The sequence below is a fragment of the Rhinichthys klamathensis genome, unplaced genomic scaffold, assembly GCF_029890125.1.
Source record: "Rhinichthys klamathensis goyatoka isolate OS25496 unplaced genomic scaffold, OSU_Roscu_1.1 h1tg000209l_1, whole genome shotgun sequence".
NCBI classification, from domain to species: Eukaryota; Metazoa; Chordata; class Actinopteri; order Cypriniformes; family Leuciscidae; genus Rhinichthys; species Rhinichthys klamathensis.
In genome coordinates this window covers 2,041,940-2,066,806 of record NW_026606734.1, presented here as the reverse complement: position 1 = coordinate 2,066,806, position 24,867 = coordinate 2,041,940, and the positions used below count along the sequence as shown (strand labels likewise).

General features: G+C 38.8%; 2 protein-coding genes across 4 annotated transcripts in view; one reads left to right on the top strand and one right to left on the bottom strand.

The window, feature by feature from the left end:
* Window positions 1-8,408, bottom strand: part of LOC130096982 (ankyrin repeat and fibronectin type-III domain-containing protein 1) — a 90,093-nt gene extending 81,685 nt beyond the window's left edge. Inside the window, exons 1-3 of one of the 2 annotated variants that reach the window (XM_056263675.1) lie at window positions 8,182-8,408; window positions 6,435-6,556; window positions 5,174-5,238 (exon numbers count right to left, since the gene is read on the bottom strand). In XM_056263675.1, coding sequence (XP_056119650.1) covers window positions 5,174-5,238; window positions 6,435-6,452 — 83 coding nt within the window. In that variant the 5' untranslated portion in view covers window positions 6,453-6,556; window positions 8,182-8,408. The remainder of the gene's footprint in view (window positions 1-5,173; window positions 5,239-6,434; window positions 6,557-8,181) is intronic. The other variant, XM_056263676.1, reaches the window with a different exon arrangement.
* Window positions 8,409-12,042: 3,634 nt separating this feature from the next.
* The window catches only part of capn15 (calpain 15), a 30,153-nt gene continuing 17,328 nt past the window's right edge, over window positions 12,043-24,867 (top strand). The window contains exons 1-2 of one of the 2 annotated variants that reach the window (XM_056263680.1): window positions 12,043-12,300; window positions 22,525-23,989. In XM_056263680.1, the coding sequence (XP_056119655.1) occupies window positions 22,547-23,989 (1,443 nt within the window). In that variant the 5' untranslated portion in view covers window positions 12,043-12,300; window positions 22,525-22,546. Of the gene's footprint in view, window positions 12,301-16,027; window positions 16,341-22,524; window positions 23,990-24,867 lie in introns of those variants that run through there. The other variant, XM_056263679.1, reaches the window with a different exon arrangement.

Sequence of the window (24,867 nt, the reverse complement as noted above, 5' to 3'; positions counted from 1 at the left end):
GTTGATATGCTGGAGCACTGTCTATGAGCAGAATGGCGTCTAAGCGATTGTGGTGTTCTGTTCTTGGGTGTAATAACCAACACAGTCATTTTAATGTTCCTAAATCCGAACCACCGAAGACGCAGTGGCTGAGTTTTGTTTTCGAAGGGAATATTCCCCACGAGCAACGTCAATGCTCTCATGTTTGCGCGAATCATTTCACACACCAGACTGCTTTATAAACGAGGATCAGTATAAAGCTGGATTTGCTAAGAAGCTGCTCATGAAAAAAGGATCGGTACCAGATATTCGTGTTCCTGCTGAACCTCTAGAAGAACGGAAGTGAGTGTAACGTTTTATTAAACTTTATATTAATATATAAATCTTTGCAAATCGCTAGCTGCACGCTTCACAATGAATGCGTCTAAGGTTTACACTCAGGGTAGATTACGGCATGTTTTCTATGTATGACGTTCTCAATATAATTCATAATCCCACGTTTATACTGAACAACGCGTTATGGTTATTGTGTTATTGTGTTACAAATGGTGTAGCACAGAACAGAGAGCCGGGGTGAGCAAAGCTCATTATCATTTAAAGTCATATGCACTGAAACGGCGTGCTGAAAACAGAGCTGTTTTTGACCAGGTAAAATAAGTGTTTTCTTACAATACTAATGAAAATTTTTAATTAAAGTATATTACAAACTTTTAATTTAGACCCTAAAGAATCATATTAGCTTGTACAAAAATGGCATTATATGACCCCTTTAAATTGTAATAATATTTCACAATATTACGGTTTTTGATCAAATAAATGCAGCCTAGGTGAGTAGAAGAGACTTCTTTCAGAAACATTTTAAAAATCATACCAACCCCAACCTTTTGAACGGTAGTGTAAACTAGAAAATAGGCCTATACTTAAGATAAAACTTAAATTTAAAACATAGCACAGAAAAAACATAGTTTATTGTACTAAAAAGATATCCCTGATATTATTTTCTTTCAAAATGGACCCGAACAATGCAAAACAAAGCCGAAACCAGGATAAACATTATGCTATGAACAAACAAGTTATAGAAGGCTTTTCAGTCCACAAATCATCAACATTCACAATGGATTTAATGTAGCACCGCTAACTGTAACCATGGTATTGTTGTGGCAGAAATAGTCTAATGTTTTTACACTATTCATTTCAGGGTTGGTACAACCTTTTGAGAGAGAAATGCAAAAACTTTACAAGGACTTTCAAGTGTTTTCAATATCATCCAATTTACAAATGTGCATTTTCCCAAGAAATAAACATTTACCCCCCTGGTTTCACGACAAGTCTTAAGCCTAGTCCCGGACTAAAATGCAATTTTAAGCTGTTTTAGCTGAAAGCAACTTGCACTAAGATATTTTAAAATATGTCAGTGCCATTGTTTTGTCTCAAGATGCACACCAGTAATGTTTTCTTTTTCTAAAGCATGTTTATTGAAGCTACTTAAAGGTGCTATATGTATTTTTTAGCGGCCTCTATCGGTGATGTTTCAGATTGCAACCAATTTTTACAAGAGCGAGCACTCATGGTACCGGCCACACTGAGACTTTCAACACACCGGAGAAAGCATCACACAACATGCTGGAACCTCATGTAAACTCCCACTGCAACGTTACAATAATAGACTACTTTTATCAGCTTGACGTAGGGCTGGGCGATAAATCGATTTTATCGATTAACTCGAATGTGTAGTTTACGCCGATTTTTTAAAATGAAAATCGATTTTCTCTTTAACAACCGCCGACGCGCCAATCTGGGCTCCCGTAGTTCCGACCGGGCTCAGCGCTTTCCATGATAGAGATACACAAACAACATGGCAAATGAACAAGACCGCGGCAGCAGAAGCACACCCGCCGAAAACATTTACAAACTGAATCTGCAGGGCAGCCAACTCTCACGAGTTCACTGTGAGAGACGCAATTGTCACTTTTTACACGCTCTCATGCACACATCCATTTTCTAACGCAGAGAAACATCGCGCAGAAAAGATCAAGAGGACACTGACACCGACAGACTAGACAGAGCAGGTTACTATTAATATGAAACAGATTCTCAGCTCTCAGATTCGGTCAATTTTAATACGAAATTCAAACAATAAACACAGACAGTTTTGGCGCTTGTAAATGTGACGTGAAAGATCGCTGACAGATCTCAGTTCAAGCGGCACATGAACCGATCATCTGTTACTCTTTACTAAGTACTAACTTACCCAAATGTAGCTAATAAAATCGATCGATCAGTGTTTTTCAACCGCGGAAAGATGTCCATAAAACAGCTGGAGAACAACATATGTCACGTAACGTTACATTTACCTCAGGATGCCTTTTAATGACCCATATAGCACGCATGTTAGTTGGACTTAAAATAATTGCTATAGAGAGGAGTATTTTGCTAAATATGATAACTATATTACACATTTATTATATTTTACCTATATCATTAAAATATTATAACGTTGTTTGTTATTATAAAAAACGCATTGTTTAATTTGAGTTAGTTTTAACCTTTAATAATAATAGCTGACTGGGCTCTCTGTATGTTTACAGCATTAGGTGATTTATTTTTGGAGAACAATTAACATAACACATTAACGTATCTACTGTACCTAATATTTATCCAAAGGAATTGATATTGAATCAATATCAGAATCAAAATCACAAAATTTGAAATTTGTGTTAAGCAATAATAAAAACAGTAGCATACCAGTCTTTTTGTACCATGTAAACATTGTGTTTATAGTTAATAAACTTGATACAATTATGTTTAGTTACCAAATAATTTGACAATCACAATAAACTTATTGTGATGCAAGTATTTTTTTTTTTTACACATCCCCCCAATCCCCCCATTTTATGTAATGTTACATTTACACTATTTACAAAGACTGGGCCTGCCCTCTTGTCTTTTTGGCTTGTTGTTTCTGATTACACTTTAATCCAGATAATATCCCAGAAGGGAATATCAAAACAAAATAAAGTTAAAACTTGTTTTGAACAATTTCTTTGTCATCTGCAGATTGATTTTAAGTAGGGAGAAAAAAAAAATCGATTTAAATCGTAAATCGGATTTTTTGTGAAAAAATCGGGGATTTTTTTTTTAGGCCATATCGCCCAGCCCTAGCTTGACGTTGAACTAATGCTCCATGCTCATACCATGCTAACGTTACATTGACTGCATTTAGCCGGCATGTGGTGTTAGCATAAGGCATTTCACTAACTATTCGTGTCTTTCACAATCAGCAATGTCAACATAGGTGATGTATAATATGATAACGAAAACAGTTAGTGAACTAGACTGAACAATGTCAGTGTAACAGTAAGGTCGTAGGAAGTAACATTACTGTACTGAACGTGTCTGGAAATGTGTATTATAAACAATATGATAGTAGTAAGATGAGTGACGTTAGACAGTATAGTACATAAAATAAAAGTTACATCCTAAAGCACCTACTTTTTGTTATCTTGGAACAGTCTTTTGTATTCATTTCATATCTCATGTGTGTTGTAGTTTACCTTGCTATTTCATTACAGTTTACCATTATTTCTTTCAGCATATCTGAAAACTTGTAATTTATCACAATAAAAATAGCGGAGGTCTCTCCATAATCCAAACGCTCTGCCGATGTTGATCCGTGTTTTCGTCCTAAGTCGATCCAATTCACGTTTGGCCTGACGAGCTTCAGCAGATACATTTATGTTTTGTTTTTTATATTTATGTGGAGTTTGTGTTGGAGTGTGTGTTGTGCTGGAGGCAGGTCGTGTTTAGTGTTATCAGACTCAATGTGGTCAGCTGCAGTGCCGTCGCATAGACTGTATATAAAAAGGAGAGAGGCTCGGGAGCGCGCGTGCACGTCACATCCGATGGATTTCGCAGAAAATCCGACCCGGAGACTACACATAGAAATAGGAATACTGGCCTTCAGAGGTAATAGCAAAACCCGACAAGTGGATCATTGTAATGTGTGATTACAACCCCTTCACACACAGGCAATAAAAAAAGGATTCATTTTAGAAGAAAAGTTACATATAGCACCTTTAAATGCCCTAATAATTCAACTAATGCCTGATCTGTGTCTGTGAAACTAGGCTGTAATATTATTAGTTACTGCACTTATTAATGCAAAACAATAGTCATTTTATGCGTAATTTACCTTTATGATTAAAAAAAAACCCAACCCCCAGAACTCATCTCTCAAATGTTAGTCTGGAGCCCTGTGAAGAAGAAACATTGCCCTCTAGTGTCTTCCTCTCTCTTTCTCGCACACACCGGGCGAGCAAGCGACACGGGTGATTTTAAATCAAATCACAGATTATTAATGCTGATGGTTCTGATGGTGGTTTGTCAAGTCTATCTGTCTCTTGAGGACAGCTCACATCCGCACTAACAGAAACCAGCACAGATGAGACGTCAGTGTGTTTTAATAAAGCAGTACGCCTCAGGCACATCTGACATCTCCCCTGTGTCCGAAAAATGCGTACTTCGCTGTGACACAGTATGCATAAAACTGTACGTCAAATGAGGATGTCTGACAACTCTTTTCTAAAATAAACTTGTTTCTCATGATTCAATTGTACTTAAAGATTTAATTAAAGGCTCCACCTATTGGCCACACCCACCTTCAATAAATCTACATATGGGCCGCAGTGGGAGGGACAATGATGAATGAGTGGTAGGAGGAGCCAAAGACACTATTTTTATCCTTAGCTAGCTTCAATTAACAAAACTGCCTCACAGTGTGACGCCAGAAGATGTGATGGGCTTTAAAATGATTTGAGAGTCCTAAGGAAGTGCGTTTCAGGAAAATGACAGAAACAGATTTATTATCACCACAGCTCATCATTATTGCGTCAATCAATTTGAGCTTAATTTGGCATCTCAGTAAAGGGTCTGAATATTAACATAAACTAGAGAACACTGGAGAAAAAGTAGCCAGTGCAAATTCTGTTTTTATGCAGAGTACATTTTGGCTGATGATACCAACATTTGTTTCAATCAGCCAATGCTGATTTGTTAATATGGCCAAATATTGGCTGATTTATAGGCGTCTGAACGCTTCTCTAAAAGCACAGTACATCAATGACTGTCTTTAGGGCTTTTAAACATGATGAATATTGATGTGAGTGTTAATGAAATGCAAAACGTGAAGACTTACTCCATCAGTGTGTCCGTACTGAATACATCAGCATAACAGCCTGCAAACATCACGCCAGAGCCATCCTGAGAGAAAGAGACACAAAGAGACAGCTTGTTCATGTTCACGCAGGAAAAGAGGAAGCGAACGTCACTAGAGCTGTTCCACTTCACCTTTAAATGTTGTTCGCAGACAATTGGTTTTCGAACCTGATCAAAACAATTCTACTGATAAACAGGAGGACTTGTTTATATTGGATAGGGGGGAGTGAACTAAACTGTTATATTTTATCTTGGACATGCTGTTCCAAAGAGCATATTGTGTCACAATTTTATAGCAATGCACTGCATTTATTTATATGAAACTGATATGAAAAGCATTTACAGTAGTCGCCAAAAGGGGATATTTGTTTTTAGTTTTGCTTTATGTTCGATTAAAACATCAAAATATGAGGAAAATGTTTTATATTTTTTAAATATTTTAAACAAAACACTAAATTTGGTTTAGGTATTTATCCGACAAAATTATTTGGCAAAAAAATGGAACAGCTACAGGTTTTATTTTACTATGCCAAAAAAAAAAAAAAGGCATAGAAAACCAAAACGCTCACAGGAAAAAAGCATACATTAACTACAACACAATGAGTTATTATTAATATTTCATTGGTTCTCTCTTGTTTTTGCACATGTTCATAATTTCTTTGTATGACATCCTCCTGGCCAAAAATTATGTCGGCACAGTTTGCCATGTTCTTTGAGTTATATCACAAATAAAACAACCAACTCCAAGCACAACTACAGAATATGCTTACAAAAACTTTAACGCATTTTTAATAATATTTGTTTTGAATAAAGGGTTAAGATGTACATTTTCGTAGGCCGGACGGACATCCCTTTTGGCCACCACTGTCGCTCAACACAAAACACTGACAGAATGGACAGTGCCATCTGGGATAGAAGATGAATTTAAATCCATGAACCTTTACTACAGGAAACAGATTTGTATTATCATGCATGCTTTCCTTCATCCTTACATCCTGGATGTTGCATCATTGTGTGTGTGTGTGTGTGTGTGTCTAATGTAAGCCCTAAGGAAGCAGAAAACAGTCGTATTCCAGCGTCTCTACAAGTTCAAACAGAGTCGCAGCTCGACGTGAACAGATGCCCTTAGCGTGACTGAAACTTCATCATCATACTTTACAAATCTCTCATTCAAACGATCACCTGTGTTAATCTTCCGCTGATATTTACGGGATAATGCAATGCCAAAGTGACTCACCCACCTGACAGCTCATCATCATCGCTGCCTCCCTCGACGCTCACTTTCCCTGCCTGTGACTCACTTCTCTGAATGTCAGCGAGAAATAAAAGGGTCGACTTCACAATCCATGTAATGATTCACGAGCTGTACGGTTATGAATGGAGGAAATGACACACTTCATATCAGCTCATTTCCTGTGGAACTGGACAAATGCATCTCAATCCAACGTCTCCCACTCACAAACACACACACACAAGCAACAATAGCAGCCCTTTCCTTTAGTCACTATGGGCACATAATAGAGAGTGTGTGTGTGTGTGTGTGTGTGTGTGTGTGTGTGTGTGTGTGTGTGTGTGTGTGTGTGTGTGTGTGTGTGTGTGTGTGTGTGTGTGTGTGTGTGTGTGTGTGTGTAAGCATCCTTTTCCTGACCCTGCTGTATGCAGGACACACCTTACCATCTGACTTCCTCACACTCTCAACCTGCGATTCCACTGACCCAAACACACACACACACACATTTACTTGGCTATAAGAACATCATACACTTGTATGATTTTTGACTTCTATGAACTTTTGTTTGTTTACATGCAGGTCACTGATGTGACATTGCATTGTCCAAATCTATTAAGTTATTCAATTCATCCAGACAATGGCTTGAATACAATTTTTTTCTTTTCTTTATTTGACCTAAACACAATAAAGAAGTTGAAAATGCTGTACACTGGCAAGGGCAAACATCACTTGTCTTGAATACGATGGTATTTTCAATTTCTCAATTAAAATTCATTTTGAAATGTATCTTCTTCACAATCAAAATAGGTGGTATAAACTGTCTGATTTTGAATAAAAACCTGTCTTGAAAAAATGTTACTTGGAACTTTTATTATTGTTGTTGTTTTTAAAAAAATAAATAAGCAACAGAGCAATTCTGTTTAAAAATTATTAACCATAATTTGAAAAACTTTTATCCGCCAAATCACGTTCAGTGTGTGATGTCATATAAATACAGGAAGCCATTCTGATGTCATGTGACAAGAAAAGTGAAATGTGAAATGACATAACAGAATTAAGTTGCTTAAAAACATTTGTGGCCTTTTATGAAAAGGCACATTTTAAGATTAACATAGGCTTGATGAGCATAAGAGACTTCTTTCAAAAACATTACAAATAGTAATATTTGTTTATATATATATATACAGTATATATATATATATATATATATATATATATATATATATATACACAGAGAGAGAGAGAGAGAGAGAGAGAGAGAGAGAGAGAGAGAGAGAGAGAGAGAGAGAGAGAATATATTATATATTTTGTATATGCTTTTGCAACATTGTTTCAAAAACTTTCATGCCAATAAAGCCCCTTTGAATTGAATTGAATTGAGAGAGAGAGAGAGAGAGAGAGAGAGAGAGAGAGAGAGATACATGCAGTGAAACACAAACAATCACATTCTTATTGACATAGAAACACAAAACCCTGCAGAATTATCAAATAATACTTAAAATCCTTAAAAAACGGTTTCTTCACAAAGGAACTGAATTTGTGTTGGTGTGTGTCTGTAAAACTGTGATCGTTTGTAAACGCAAAGCGACATCTGATCGCCATGACAACCGCTGAACATGAGCGCGCAAAACGAAAATCTCCCAAAAACAAAAGCGATTATATTTACTAAACCAGCTTCAGATTTGGTAACAAAACTCTCACTGCTGATGACAACAAACACAGTCAGTTAAATGGATGTCGGATAAACACACGCTTACCTTCAACACAAAGAGGTCGTTGAGTTTCTCAAACTCCAAACGCCTCAGTCAAAGTGCGAAAGTTTTTAACTCCTCCAGTGTTTCACGTCTGATATTCCTCTGATATGATTCCATCGATGAAAACATAAAGCACCGGTCTCACTAAGATCATACTGTCCACACACTTGTTGCTTGTATCTCTAAACAGTGAACTGTCTACTGACGCTAGTACATTTTGGGCATCAAATGTGTCTAATAATAACCGTTTCCTTTAAGCCACAAACTGCTCTTCCTCCAGGGGGCGCGCGGCCGCTCATTAAGCCGAGCTTCGATATTCACCTCAGGCAGATTTCGAGACGAGTTTTGCCTTATTTGGAGATTTGTACACTGCAAAGTATAATCGTTTAAATGCTATAATTCAAAATATTCATATATAACATATAAATTAATATCTGATGCTGAAATTTCTATGAAGTAATTTAAAAAAATCTGACCTGCGCTTAGAAAAGTATCAGGTACCACGTGACAACGCTGTCGACGTGCTTCTTCATAAATACATTTTGATATTACAATTATTGTTTTATTTCATGATAAAAGAAGATACGTGTCTTAAATTGACTTTTACTTGTGTATTAATAATATTAAATGTTCATTATTTTCTGCATTAGTATACTATGTTTAATATATTCTGTAGATACACGAATGTATATTTTATTATATCAACAAAAATGGGCAGCCTGGATAATAACATAATAAGTTTAATAGACTTGTAGAGTCTGAAAATTGAAAGTCATAGAAAATGCACAGAGATAATTATTATTTATTAGACCGATCGTACCTGACCAATCGCGCAAATCCCGGTCCATTAAGCCCCGCCCACGATGTGCTTTAATCATGTTTACTTCCGTTCTAGCCGGTTATTCTATTTCTATGGGTTTAAAAAAAATCAAACACGTGTGTGTTTCAATCATGTAACGTTAGGCTATCTCTCTCGTTGCTCCCAAAAGTAACATTTGATTTTTCTTTTTTGTCCTGTCTTGCTCATTTTAATGCGAGTTTCGGTTGGTAACGAGAGAACACGGTCGTCTAAAAAAGGGAGTGATTTTAATTATTATCATTTGATGACAGGTCCTTTTGATATATGGCCAGTATGTCTAATTATTTAATTATGTGCACTTTTGACTTCTTGAAAAATAAGGTAGCCTATTTGTCCTGGAATAAAGACCTAATAAGAAAATAAATATGTATGGTCCCGGTCCCATTTTATATTAAGTGGCTTTAAGTACTATGTACTTACATTGAAATTAATAATTTGATACAATAGACGTATTGTGTACATACATGTTTTTACATTGTACTTATATTTTAAAAATACCTGCATGTAATTACAGCTGTAATTAATGTATGCAATTACATTTGTAATTACATTGTTGCCCCTTCCCTTACACCTTAACCCATATTTTTCGATGTAAGTATAGTACTTAAAGCCACTTAATATGAAGTGGGACCATATTTTTTACATGCATACATACGTATAAATATTAATCAGTTTTTTTTTATTATTATTATCTAAAATTTGGCATGATGGTAATAGCAGCAATAGTAGGGATAGTGCTTATTTGTTAAAAAAATACAAAATGCACACATTATAATTGATAATATGACTTTTAAAGTTCCTACCCAGCCAGCATTTCAACATTTATTCATGGGCGAATCAACATTTCAACACTGATTTGGGGGTTTCGCTAACCTTTTACAACCATCAAATGTTGTTTTAGGGTGCAAAGTAGACTTTTCTTGATTTTAACATTTAACATTTTTAATAAATGTTTTTTTTTTTTTCTAAATTAATAAGTGTGGGGGGACAAACCCACAATAGAGAGCCAAGCAAAAATATTTGGGGGACAAACTCAAAAAGAAATCCTTATTATTTCCTGGCACATGTGATATTCCATACAAGCTCAAATGCACCGGCTGACATGGAATTACCAGGATTAAATCAGTTCATATGCTGCTATAAGAACAGACTGAAAAGAATACATGAGAAACGCTACTGAAACTGTTTCTGAAACTGGGAATGAAGTTTGTAGGATTTTCTTTTTTTTCCCACGCCACCAAGATCTGGATTAGTACAAAGTCCTGCTAACAGAGCGAGCGATCACTGCACCAAATGGATCTGAATTCTGTTACTATTCAATGACTCTATTATTTATTCTCTTTCTGATAAATGTTGACATAAAGTGCATAATTATAATATAATACTAATTTAGGCCAAAGACATTTAAATGTAGACATTAAAAATGTTCTGCCTCTCTTTTCTCTTTTCTATTCATTGTGGGGGTTTTTTGTTCATTCTTTCCACATGCAAATAAACCATAACTTATCTGTATTATGTTAGCTCCAAGAACAGCTTGAAACCACAAATATTAAAGGAGCTGTATGTAAGAAATTTATTTCAATTAATCATAAAATGGCCCTGATATGTCACTAGACATTAAGAAATCATGTACATTTTAAATACTTATATCACTGACAACAGTTGTCCGGCCAGCATATTGTCATTTAAAAAGTGCAGTTGCAGCCCTCAACTGATGTTGTTGTTCACATGTTGTGTTTTGGTCTGATGCTCCATCCTCCACCTATCTACCAATCACGAAGTCAGTAGTGTTGCGGCATCCGGGTTGCCAGCTCTGCTCTAGTTACCACAGCTGCAGCTCGTCACGTTCCTGCGGGATCCTGCAGCCTATCTGGCAACCTTGAGTCAGGGAGGAGGGGGAGGGGATACACCGCTCTACAGTAATTTGAAAGTGATTGCAGTGCCAGTTTTGGCCACAATCTTACATACAGCTCCTTTAAAGAAAATAATTTTCCTGGAACTTCCACTGTTAACCACTAGATGGGGCACTTGGAAAGAGTGATACATTATTAAACTGCTGCTATCTTCTTCCGCTAGATGTCGCTATTCACCATCAAAACAATAGTGCTGAAATATCTGCATGTACTTTATTAATCATCGGTAATTATACAGAGCTGTCCTTAAGAGTTTCATAGTAAACGTTTCCTCAGAATGGGCAGTAGGCCTACTTACGCTGTCACATCACATTTATGATGAGAACAAAGTATTAACTTTTTTTTAATTTTGTATACATATATATATCTATTTCTTCTTATCTCTTGTAATTTACTAGAGGCTCAGTTTCGCTTTTGGCATATTTTTTTGAAGAAACCGACTTAATTTAACCGCATCCGAAAGTTACTCTCTCATAGAAATCGAATGAATGGCTGTAGAAAAATGGTCACGCTGAGGCCCAGAAGCTGTCTCTAAATATTCAAGTACTTTATATTAATTATCCTGTTTGTTAACATTACATTCAACGACAATTAAAATATCTTACTGTCGTTTTTGTGTGTAAAACATTGTCCAGACGCTGATGAAGTAGAAGGCCTTGTCACGTGATAACTGTTACTTTTCTTTGCGCTTATCAGAATGGACCAATCACAGTTGATTGTATTGGCTGGATGAGGATTGAAAATAATACTTTTATAGACATATGATATTATTTTTTTTAATTGGTAGATTTAACAATATACAGTTTTTGTCAAACAAATATTTTTAATAAATAAAAAACAAAAACGTCGTGAGGTTTCAGATTTCTGGGCCGCCGAGCGCCCCCTGTAGGAATAATCCTGTGTGTTTCCTAGGAAACAGTTTCTGGCCGACAACATTTGCGGTCCAATAAGAATTGTACCTCTCTCTCCAATACACACAAGGCATTTTGGGAAACGAGTTTCAGAAATCCGTATTCTGAACGGGAGTTGCGCAATCTGAGCAGCGCAGCGCCGTGACCGAGTCCGGGTTTACGTCGATTGCGCAGTGATCTGTTTCTTGTGATTATTACCATAGAGCATGAGGAACCCTGCGAGATTAATGCAGTAGATCAAACCAGCCAGATCACATCACACATCAACCTATCCACAAACGAGCATGGATCGGCGGAAAAAGCAGCTCGTGGAGACTGAAAGCGCGTATTTATGAAGATTTTTTGGAATAAATTGCTCATTCCGGACCAAAGTTAAACGGGCAAATCAAGGAAGACAAGATCAGATCGGTCCATCCAAAGGTCTGCCTGTGCTTCACGAGTAAGATCACTTTTCTAAACACAGATTAAATAGATCATAACATCACAACAAACATCACGTGTCAATCTATAGGTTATATTTAATGTAAATGTGTGTGTTTTGAGGGATTCTGTCTCTTTAATGGCTCGAGCGACAGTCAAATCCAATGTTACACTGTATCGTTTCTGTTCAACTTCCTTGGCGAAGTGATTCAATGTAACATTGTGTCATTGAAAGAACTGTTGGTTCTAAACTCGAACGCTGGTTTTGTAATGGTTTAAGATGTGGTTTGACACAGTTTAAGTTCTGGTTTAGGCTCTGGTTTAGTGGTGATTTAAATGCTGGTTTATGGATGCATCTGAAGTAGGAAGTGAATTCTGAGATGTGGAAATTGTCCTTCAGCAGTTGAAATTTGGTATTTTAATCAGTGGTGTGTGAAAACATCAAACTGTAAAGCTGAGCTTAGTGTGTGTGTGTGTGTGTGTGTGTGTGTGTGTGAGAGAGAGAGAGAGAGAGAGAGAGAGAGAGAGAGAGAGAGAGAGAGAGAGAGAGAGAGATATGAGTTTGTTATATGAATCACTTCATGAAAATGCTCATCTTGACTAATAGAAACTGTCTTCAATTCATCAAATCCTCATTCAGACTGAATGTCGTTCACTCTCTGTCCTTCTCAGTTCTGTTTTCTGCCTATTAGTAAGAGAGTATTGAAGTGCAGTTTCGTTTGATCCAATTGTTTCTGTTTGTCTGTATTCAGCAATCTGGCTGTCTCTTATGCATCAGTTGGCTCTGAATATATATATATATATATATATATATATATATATATATACAGTGTGTAACAGGTGTTACTGTAGTGTGTGTGTGTGTGTGTGTGTGTGTGTAAATGTAGTGTTAGTACAGTTAGCTGTATATCAGAACTGTATGGTATGAGCATATTGAGATGTGAAGTAAAGGTGTGTGCGTTCCTATGCAGTGACTCATTTTCTCATGAATCTGCAGTTGTCAGTGTCACATGTCTTGGTTAATTATGGTTGCATGATTTGTAATTGTTAACACAGGCCATAAAGGAGAATGTTGTGGTTTCAATAAGTGGATTCACACATCGGCTCTCTCACCCTTCAAGAATCTGTAGCCGGTTTTCATGTGTGTGTCTGCGCACATGATCTTGTCAGACTGGTTTTATGAGCTGAGGTATTGCGAAAGTGAAAGAACATATTTACGTGGAAACAACAAACTTTCTGAACATGCATTCATTGGCCTATGCTCTTTCACCTTCTGATACTGCTATCATTAATGCATTGCTCGTTGAATGCATACATTCTTATGTGACAGGCCCTGTTTCTACGTTTTTTTGGGGACTTTATTATTTTTTATTTTTTGAAGTTTGCATCTAAATAGCCAGTAACAGGAACATTAAGATTCTGTCCTCTAAACATTTTCCACATTCTGTACATCAGCAAGTCAGCATTTATCTTTTCTTTTAATAATGCACTAATCTGGAATTTTTATGGCAATTTCTTCAGTATCTCTCAAAATATAGAAAAAATTGGCATCTGTTTAATGCTTAATCACATTAACAAATGATACATGACTGACCTCCACATACAAATATGTTCATCACAGCACATAAACCTTTTGTAACGGCATGCGGTCACCCTTTCATTTTTTCTATTCACTTTAAGACATTTTGGCTGGAAATTCATTTTAATAGTCCAAAAATATTATCATAATTCAGAAATAGTATATATTTTTTTTTTTAGTTGAGATTTTTGAGGTGAAATACGACCCAGAAATGTTCTTGACAGGCTTTGTGAGATTCACCCACTTATAATCTAGATTCTAGATTATTTGTGTATTTTGATACGAGAGATTCTGAATCCTTTAGGAGAGCCTGAGCATTGAATCTGCGCATGCGCGCTGCTGACTCGCCGTAATCCTTCCTCGCGCATCTGCGCGTGCTGGAGAGAAACAGGCTGAATTAAGAACCGAATCAAATAAATAACCGCGGCTGCATATGCATGCACATCAAACTGCGCTTTAGACACACGCATGCTGTCATCATGAGTCCCGTGAGGAGACGCGTGAAAGCACCGCTGCAGTTTGGCGGCTGGCTGTGTGTGTTTATGCGGCGCGCGGCATCAGCATCATCATCATCATCCGCTCGAGCCGAATCATGAGTGACCGAACGGGCTCACGGAACCGCACACCCGGACGAGCGCAGTTTAGCCGCAGGGATTTGTCTGTATCATCCATCCGGATGCTTTCGGTGCTGGACCGCCGTTAAGACCCACATCGGACCGGCGGAACCGGAGCGCTCCTGCCCTGACCGGGCCCGAGACCACTGCACCTCACCCGAGCCTCTCTGCGCCGTTAAATATTCATAGTCATGATCTGAGTGTCAAACTTGATACTCGAGTGCCTGAGAGACAGATGAGAACCTTCACAGCCAACGCTGTCACGTTAGAAACATCTGCATGAGCTTTAGATGAGACGAGCAGCTGGACCTAGGAGGACATTCACTGCAGCTCCTGCAGTCTGACCCGCTGAGGGCCTCCGCTGGGTCAGGAACCCGAAGACACACACACGCATGCATGCATCCACACTGAGACTTGCATAGGGGTTTGTTTGCACACACACATATGCTTGCTTGCATGCATGCGCGGTCGCATACATGTTATGTTGTGGTTTTATATCTGGCTGATTATATTTTCTATGCCGTAATTATACATTTACTAGGGATGCACAATATTTAGGTGTCTAAGTTGGTATTGGCAGATTTTTAATTTGTATTGATGTTTTTAATTATCATTTTAAATATTATGAGTGTCATATCGGTCAGAATTAGATACAGAAAGTTACATTTTAGCTTAATGTTTATAAAGTTCTCCGTCATTTCTGCTGAACGTTAAAACAGAGTTTCAGTGCCTGATTGTAAATATAAAAAAAAGTTATTTTGTAAGCATGCAAAACATATAGAGTCGTCATATTGGCCATGAAATAATATTGGTTATCTGTATCAGCCAGAATACCTTTTTAAAAATATTTTTATTTCAACATTTGGCTCGTTTTTTTTACTAGTTAAAACCTCTTCAAATGTCCTTATGATTCTGTTTTTAATAGGTTGTACTATACAGCGTGGGCGTTGTTTAATAAATTGGCCCACGCGTGTTTCGCAGATTAAATGCATGGGCAGGAAGCGCGTACATGCACTTATTCACTCGCTTGCATAGATGCACACAGACTCATATGCCTGTTCTCTGGACGCTGATGTTTGTTTGCGATGAAAGGAATATTTGCTTCTGCAGGCTGGATGAAATGTGACGCATCGTAATCCCAGTGACAGCTGCGGAAAGATGAGCCACAGACAGAGAGAGAGAGAGAGAACATGATTAGAGGGACTGCGCCGTGACTCAACCAGTCGCATTGAAAAACAAGACGGGACGCGGCGCTCCAATGGAGACTGGAAACTTTCTAGTTCCTCTTTTAAACCTTTAAACGGTCTCTAGTGCTTCAGTAATGTATTGTACTGCCATCCCTGAAGTGTCGTCCTTCCTCTCAGGCGAGGTTACGGCAGGTTAAGCGCGTAGAGAGACCGGGCCCGTTGAGCTGAAGGGCCCCGTGGCCCTCGCAGGCCTTTGGGAAACGGCACCCGTGGATCCTGTGAACGTTTTTAGCCAGCGGACTTGCATGCATGTGCGAGCGCTGTCAATCACTGGCCCTTCCTGGTGTTGATCTCTGGCAGACTAGAGGAGATGTCTGACCCACCAAACTGAGATCCAGAACCTTTGACCTTTGTCGCTTGTGTGTATTTATGTGTATGAAAGACAAACAGAGGGACGCAGTGTGTGTGTTTAGAAGTTGCTCGCTGTCGTGGCAATGGGGAGTTCTGCGTCGTCTCTGACCACGGACAGAGAATCAGATCACGGGTTCGGTACGGCTCCGTTCCCCTCGGCCGCTCCGATGGGCTGGCTCAGGACCAGCCACAGCAGTCCGGTGTGGGGAACCACTTTCATCACACGCCAACAGCAGCAACAGCAGCCTATCCCACACAGAGAACGCAGGTAAACGCATGCATGCGCAGGCTTCACCTCATCAGGTGATTCAAGGTCAACGCGACTGTTTACTTTGCTTATACACACTCTACAAAAATGTATTTGAATTGCATATACATTTCCATTTGATTTGGATTACACAGATTTAACATAAAGATTTTTTTAAAAAGCTGATTCTAAGCATTTCGAAAATATGATTATTTAAATAAAATCAAATATCTCTAGTTAGTCAACTATGCCATGGTTTTCTTTAAATGCAGAAATCTGACCTGTTTTATTTATGTATGACCGACAAATATGCATCATTTTTAAACTTATGTTGAAACTGTGAACATTTTATGTGCAATTCAAATATATTCATTTTAAGATTTGGCCTATTTTTTTTTTTGTGCATTTTCCTGGTATTTTTGCAAACATTTTATACGTGCACGCTATTCTAATGAAAATGTTTGCCCACTTTACACCATCCATTCATTTTCTGATTAATATTCCCTCCCTGTATTTCATCTGGAAATGCGTCAAATGAGTTTCAAATGCTATTTCGAGTTAAATTAGGATTGAGGTGGTCCTGCATTCTGGGTTGTTGGTGCATTTTGTTACCATTCAAAGGTTTAGGTTTGTTTGTTTTAAGGAAATTAATACTTTTATTCAGCAAGAATGCATTAAATTGATCAAAAGTGACTCTAAAGACATTTATAATGTTACAAAATATTAATATTTAAAAGAAATGCTGTTCTTTGAGCTTTTTTATTCATCAAAAATTCTGTATAAAAAAGTATGATGTTCTCCACAAAAATATGAAGCAACAACTGTTTCTTGAACAGCAAATCATCATATTAGTATGCTTTCTGAAGGATCATGTGACACTGAAGCCTGGAGTATTCAGCTTTGATCACAGGAATAAACGACATTTTAATCTCACAACACCAAACATTTGAACGGTAGTGCAGTAGGACTGTGTCAATAATACAGTGTATAGCTGAAACTTCTTGGACAGGTTCTGAATGTGTGTGTGTGTGTGTGTGTGTTTGATAAGCAGATGGTCTGGACTTAGCAGATGGCACTGAAGGCAACTTTTTACTCGAGGATTTTCCCTTTACCACTGTTTGCCAGGGGCATCCCGTGAACCCATGAGGTCTCACACATGTGTGTGTGTGTGTGTGTGTGTGTGTGTGCTGATAACACACATCTTTGACAATCTTCTCTATTACACAGACGTTAATCATGTTTGCATCGTATGTTGAGGCAGGCGTGCTGGAGCTGAATCATCAGCACACGTCTTGCTCTTTAAAAGAGGTGCTAATATACATTTAAAGAAAGTATTCACTCAAAAATATAATTCTGTCATCATGTATTCACCCTCATGTTGTTCCAAACCTGTGAGAATTTCTTAAAGAAGATGTTTAGTAGATTGTTTATGCTGCTCTTTTGCATACAGTTTATAATCAAATAAAGTTCCTCAAGGCACATTTAGCAAGGTTTGTCATCATCAAAACATCACTGGTTCTTGCATGTCTTGTTATTAACATCTTGAGTCGCCATACATAAACGATAAAAACAGAGGGTAAGTTTTATTATAGATTAAAAGTCTATTCCTCATACAAAGCTATTGGATGGTTTCAGAAGACTTCATATATCATTTTATTTTAATTTATGGTGCTTTTAAGTCATTTTTGAAGCTTGACACTGTCCAACATTGTTCATTTTTTTTATGCCAAACAGTCAGGTGTTTCTGCTTAAAATGATTTTATGTTTCACAAACAGAAGAAAGTCATGATGGGAGTGAGTAAATGATGACAGAACTTTAATTTTTGTGTAAACGATGCCGGTACATTGAGATCAGGCAATCGTAACCCAAGTCATTTACATAAAAAAAGCAATCAACAGCCTATTTAAAGGCTCAGAGAGAGGGTGGAAAATAGCCATAAAATGATCATTATAATTATAAGTGAACTTAAGGGGGAAAAAATAAAATGCTAGTAGTGTTGAATATTTCCCCGGGTTCAAGAAAACAGCGGTTCAGCTGTCAGGCTTGGAGAGATGTCATTTTTTCTGTTCCCCATCTGCTGTACGCGGCTGTTCATTTCCAAAAGTTCTAGCAGTGAAACAAACGTCTGTCACCGACCTTTTTAACAACTGACACAACACAGACAGACTCGCACAAGAGCCTTTCAGAAGTAACAAGCTCTCAGCTGGAGTCGCACGGTGCACGACGAGGCGCATATGAATTATTCTCACTGCTAAAACAATTCCGTCATATTATTTTTATAAGGATTGAGCAGTGCAAGAACTCAACTTGTCCTTGTTATTTTTCTAAAGGATTTCTTGTGTTAACAGGATCCAGGAAGCTTCACAAGCACTTTATTTAATGCGTTTCCAGCAGCGTCAAATTGTGAGCCGCTTCTGTGTGTTCAAAATCATATTTGCTCTGTACATATTAACTTTTTAATATCATATTTTAATATTTACTGGGTTTTTTTTTTTACTTCATGTGTCTTACAGATGGGGCCATGATGGTCAACTAGTCCAGCTGGATTAGTGAGGTTGACTAGTTTATTTAGGTTTTTCTCACATTTGCTGTACTCATTTTTACCATGTTGAAATACATTATTATTATTTCATGAAAAAATTATTATTATGGTAAATGGACTGCATTTATATAGCGCTTTCACAGACCCAATGGCCACCAAAGCGCTTTACATATTGCCTCACATTCACCCATTCACTCACTCACTCATACACCGACGGTTATAAAATTATTATATATTGTCTATAATTATTATATACTATTACTATACTACACTCAATTATTTGAAGTTTTATATATATATATATATATATACACTCACCGGCCACTTTATTAGGTACCCCATGCTAGTAACGGGTTGGACCCCCTTTTGCCTTCAGAACTGCCTCAATTCTTCGTGGCATAGATTCAACAAGGTGCTGGAAGCATTCCTCAGGGAGTTTGGTCCATATTGACATGATGGCATCACACAGTTGCCGCAGATTTGTCGGCTGCACATCCATGATGCGAATCTCCCGTTCCACCACATCCCAAAGATGCTCTATTGGGTTGAGATCTGGTGACTGTGGAGGCCATTTTAGTACAGTGAACTCATTGTCATGTTCAAGAAACCAATTTGAAATGATTAGAGCTTTGTGACATGGTGGAAGTAGCCATCAGAGGATGGGTACATGGTGGCCATAAAGGGATGGACATGGTCAGAAACAATGCTCAGGTAGGCCGTGGCATTTAAACGATGCCCAATTGGCACTAAGGGGCCTAAAGTGTGCCAGGAAAACATCCCCCACACCATTACACCACCACCACCAGCCTGCACAGTGGTAACAAGGCATGATGGTTCCATGTTCTCATTCTGTTTACGCCAAATTCTGACTCTAACATCTGAATGTCTCAACAGAAATCGAGACTCATCAGACCAGGCAACATTTTTCCAGTTTTCAACTGTTCAATTTTGGTGAGCTCTTGCAAATTGTAGCCTCTTTTTCCTATTTGTAGTGGAGATGAGTGGTACCCGGTGGAGTCTTCTGCTGTTGTAGCCCATCCGCCTCAAGGTTGTGCGTGTTGTGGCTTCACAAATGCTTTGCTGCATACCTCGGTTGTAACGAGTGGTTATTTCAGTCACTGTTGCCCTTCTATCAGCTCGAACCAGTCTGGCCATTCTCCTCTGACCTCTGGCATCAACAAGGCATTTCCGCCCACAGAACTGCCGCTCACTGGATGTTTTTTCTTTTTCGGACCATTCTCTGTAAACCCTAGAGATGGTTGTGCGTGAAAATCCCAGTAGATTAGCAGTTTCTGAAATACTCAGACCAGCCCTTCTGGCACCAACAATCATGCCACGTTCAAAGTCACTCAAATCACCTTTCTTCCCCATACTGATGCTCGGTTTGAACTGCAGGAGATTGTCTTGACCATGTCTACATGCCTAAATGCACTGAGTTGCCGCCATGTGATTGGCTGCTTAGAAATTAAGTGTTAACGAGCAGTTGGACAGGTGTACCTAATAAAGTGGCCGGTGAGTGTATATAACAATGTTGTTAATTTACGTCATTTAAAATATTTTATAGAATTGTTCAGAATTATAGGTGTCACATTTCCATCTATTTTTCATCATTAAGTTTGTCTGAGGTGAAAATACAACACAGACCTTTGACACTTGAGACATAAATGCTGTAGAGTCCTGGTGTGACATCATGTACTCCATGAATCCAGCTGAACGCCTCTAGGGTGTGTGTGTGTGTGTGTGTGTTGATCATTATCAGGATGTTTTATCAGTGGTAGAAAAGTGAGTTGCTGCTCTCAGAGGCTTTTTTTGAGGATTTATTCCCATAGCAACAAGCTCCTATCACCTCAACCAATCACAATTCAGAATGAACTCTCCCTGTGTCTCTCTCTAACTCGGATACACACACAGTTGTTTAATATGTCAGTATGCTTTAGTACGTTGCTTTCAAAATGTTGTCCTCTAAACTAAAAATTCCTGGATCATCGGTTTGTCGGGAAATATTTTTTCATGAATATCAGGTTGGGGCAAGCGGTCACATTAATTTGAACTTATTAATTCCTATTTTATTTATTGGCCCAAACAATAGTTTGATATTTCAGTGTTACGTTTCATATTTTTTGTTAACTGTTTTACTTTGTGCATTTTGCTGAAAAATAATAGATGGTTATTATTAGCAGGTTCCATTGTGACAACATGCCCCACATTATGTGTTCCATGAACTGTGTGTGTTTTCCTGGTCAGTAATGGTGCAATTTAAATACAATCACTATTTTGTAGCTGAGGCATCAGGGTTTGTCTCTGTATAGAAATTGACTTTTAAAAATAGACCTACGCTGAGAAATAAACGAGTGAAAGTCTGACAGCTCGCCCTGTATCGTCTCCTCTATATAGGACACATCAAGCCTGAGTGCACATGTCCATATTAATTCATAAAAATGGATTGTTGTATAAATTCTGATGGCTCTTTCACCTCGTATGTCCTTTCCTCGTTTGCATGTTTCCTCGCCTCAGATTTCATCCGTCCCAGATTTCCTTATGTGACTGTTTTTAATGGATTCTAGTAGTCAGCATTGTTTCTACATGATGTTCATCAGCCCGAAGCCAAAAACATTATGCAGTTGGAATGCTGTTATATGGCGTATTCAGATGAACTATTTCCGCCAATAATTCCCTTCTTTCCAGCTGTGTTAATAGGTCACAGAACACACCCATGCTCTGGTTTTTGTGTACAGGCTGCAGAACGCAAGTGTGTCCTGCGCACATATCCCTGGATACTTACACAAGCTTTGATTCTTTGCATTATTTATCAGCGTGATCCTCCTCGAGCTGACAGTTAGTATCAGTAATGAGTCATATAATACACACACACACACATACGCTGTGAGGATTGGGATGAGGGCCAGTTCTGTTTGACCAGTGCTAATGACTGTGACTCACATTACAAATGTCTTACTGTGTGTATGCGATGGCTTTTGGAGACTCGGGGCCAAATGTCTCAGCATGCTCACAGGGAACCGACCCAAAGACCAACACTATACAAAACAGAGTTGTGTTTAAAACGTCTTTATGGTTTCTTAATATATTTGAGATATTTTCTCCTTTTGATTACACTTATTCATCTTTCATTGATAATTTAGTAGTATTATTTATGCATTTATATTATCCTCCCTGCTCCCTAGATATCAACTGTAAAAACAAATCCACATAATTTGACTATTACTATAATTCTAACTATAAAACTAATTATTAATATTATTATTATTATACCAATAATAATGTAATGATAAACTATTTAATGATTTATATATTCAAAAATATGAATTACTAAATATAAGTTATATTCTGTAAAAAAGTATACTTAAACTATAATATACTGTATATAAAAACTAAAAATCGTACAATATAAATTTGATCTTTCTGTAAATTATGCTGTTATATTTATCTAATTTTAAGTATAATTGTTTATTTGCCTATTTATATATATATATAAAATATTATTTGAAATCTATTTTATACCATACAGTTATCTTCTGTACATATTCCTTTTTTCTTTGCCCGCTTTTTTGTATTGTGTGTGTATTTTGCACTCTGATTTTAAATTTTCATATCCAGTGTTAATTTCATTATTAATAGTTTTTTTCTCTCTCTTTCTCTTTTAGTAACTCTCATTCTCCTGGTTCGATGGCTGCAGTTGTGAGGAATTCTGATTGGTCATGCGGACGCTGCACATTTCTTAACTCCAGTGGTTCCTTACGTTGCTCCATTTGCGAAGCTCCCCGGCAGAAGCCGGATTTGAACCACATTCTGCGCCTCAGCAGTGCTGAGGAACCTCGCTGGTCCTGCCCACGCTGCACCCTGACCAATCACCATGGATTAGGCACATGTTCTGTGTGCGGAGCCGCTCCAGTTACAGCCAACGGACCCATTCCACCCAAACAGGCCCCGCCCACTCCTGTGGACCCCGCCTCCAGCCCTGAAGCCAAAGGGCAGGTAGCCAATGGGGAGTCCCGGTGCGCGGAGTCCAACGGGGAGCTGTCCATGAGTGGGGTGGTGTCATTGGAGTGGGCGTGTCCTCGTTGTACTTTAGTGAACACTCCGGTGGCGTTGTCATGCTCAGCATGTGGTGGTCCAAGAAAACTCTCCTTACCGAAAATCCCTCCCGAAGCACTAGTGGTCCCGGAAGTGCTTACACCTGTGGCGGGGTTTCCCACACAAACGACAGGAGCGTCCGCGCCACTTCTCATTGATCTGACCGTAGATTCTCCACCCCAAGTACCTTCTGAAACCCCGTCTCCACCCCCCATCCCGTTTCTGCCCCCTTCCCTGTCCTCGCTTCAGAATAATCCCGTGCCTCGAAGCCGGAGGGAAGTCCCGCCCCCTGGGCGGCCCCCAAACCCCGCCCCCTCACCAACATCACCCTCAACCTGCCCGCCTAACAAATCCAAGCCCCTCCCACCATCAGACAATTACCCAAACAAGCGCCTAAGTGTGCTGGAGGAGGAGGAGCCTAACAACCCCGCCCCTCCAGTCACGTCTCCGCCCTCTTGGAAGTGCCCCGGATGCTCTGCCCCAACGGCTCCTCCTTCGTCATCCGCCGGCCGGTGCGACGCATGTCGAGGCTCGCGGCCGGGTTCAGGTGGTGATGTCATCGACGTGTTGGGCGAATCGGTGCGCTTCACGCCGGCGTCGCCGTCCAGCCCGGACTTCAGCTCTTGGGCGTGTTCCAAATGTACGTTACGCAATCCGACGGGAACGGGCCACTGCACGGCCTGCGGGTCGTCCAAGCTGCACGGTTTTTCCGAGCCGTCCAACTGCTCGTCGTGTTCTCGGAAACAACCGCACTCCCACTCGCGTGCCTTCACTCCCGCCTCATCGTCCTCTGTCTCGTCCCCATCGGCGCAGGACAAGATTGTGTGTCAGTGGACGTGTCCTGCATGCACACTGCTGAACGAAGGGAGGATGAAGCATTGCGCCGCGTGTCACACCCCGCAGCAGTACCTGAACCTGCGGAAAACAGGGAAACCGCTCAAACGCAGGGAGAGCATGCATGTGGAGGCCCGACGACGCACGGATGAGGGAGAGGCCAAGGAATTGTGGGAAAATATCGTCAGCTTCTGTAGAGAGGTAAGACACGTGTCAGTTTAAATTAAAAATGCTTAAGTGTGATCAGTTTAAGTACATATGGTGGCTTCTAGAGATGCACCGATTCATACTTTTTTGCCATATATGATAATAATTTCAATATCTAACAGCGACACTCTATATTTTACGCACATGAAAACTTATTTACTCGTTTTAGGTCAATCATGGCCATGTTGTACTATTTCGTTCCCTCGTTTTATTTATTTAGTTTAGATTGTGGTCATTATTTAACTGAGACAATGGGTACGAATTAGTACAATGATTTTCCACTTTTTTTTTTTTTTCAGGATCCTTTGATGAGTAGAAAGTTCAAAAGAACAGCGTTTATTTAAAATGGAAATCTTTTGAAACATTATAAATGTCTTTATTGATCAATTTAATGCATCCTTTCTAAATAAAAGCATTCAGTGAATATATATGCAAATATACACCTTATCCAACACATTAGATCTACCTAATTAATTATTAATGAGCCATCTGTTTTTAATATCGGTTTAAATGTCAGTGTTTGATACATTGGTGCACCTCTACATATTTGTAGTGTTCACAGTATACTGTAATGTATTTCTCTCGATTACACCCGGCTAAATACTAATGTTCCATCATTTAAACATCCGTTCTCTTGACATTTCATTGGTATCAAACCGCAGCTGTCTTTGAAACCGAGCCAGTATCAAAAACACAGTGCATTATGAAACCAGCGGCGCCCTCATATCTGCTGAATATTTGATATATTTCTGACCTTCTTGGAGGGGAAAGTGGTCAGACTTTGTGTATGAGGAGATGCTGACAGCAGTTGTACAGCTTTTCAAGTTCTGTTCAGGCAGAAAGGACATAGTCAAGACGAGTGTCTCGTGATC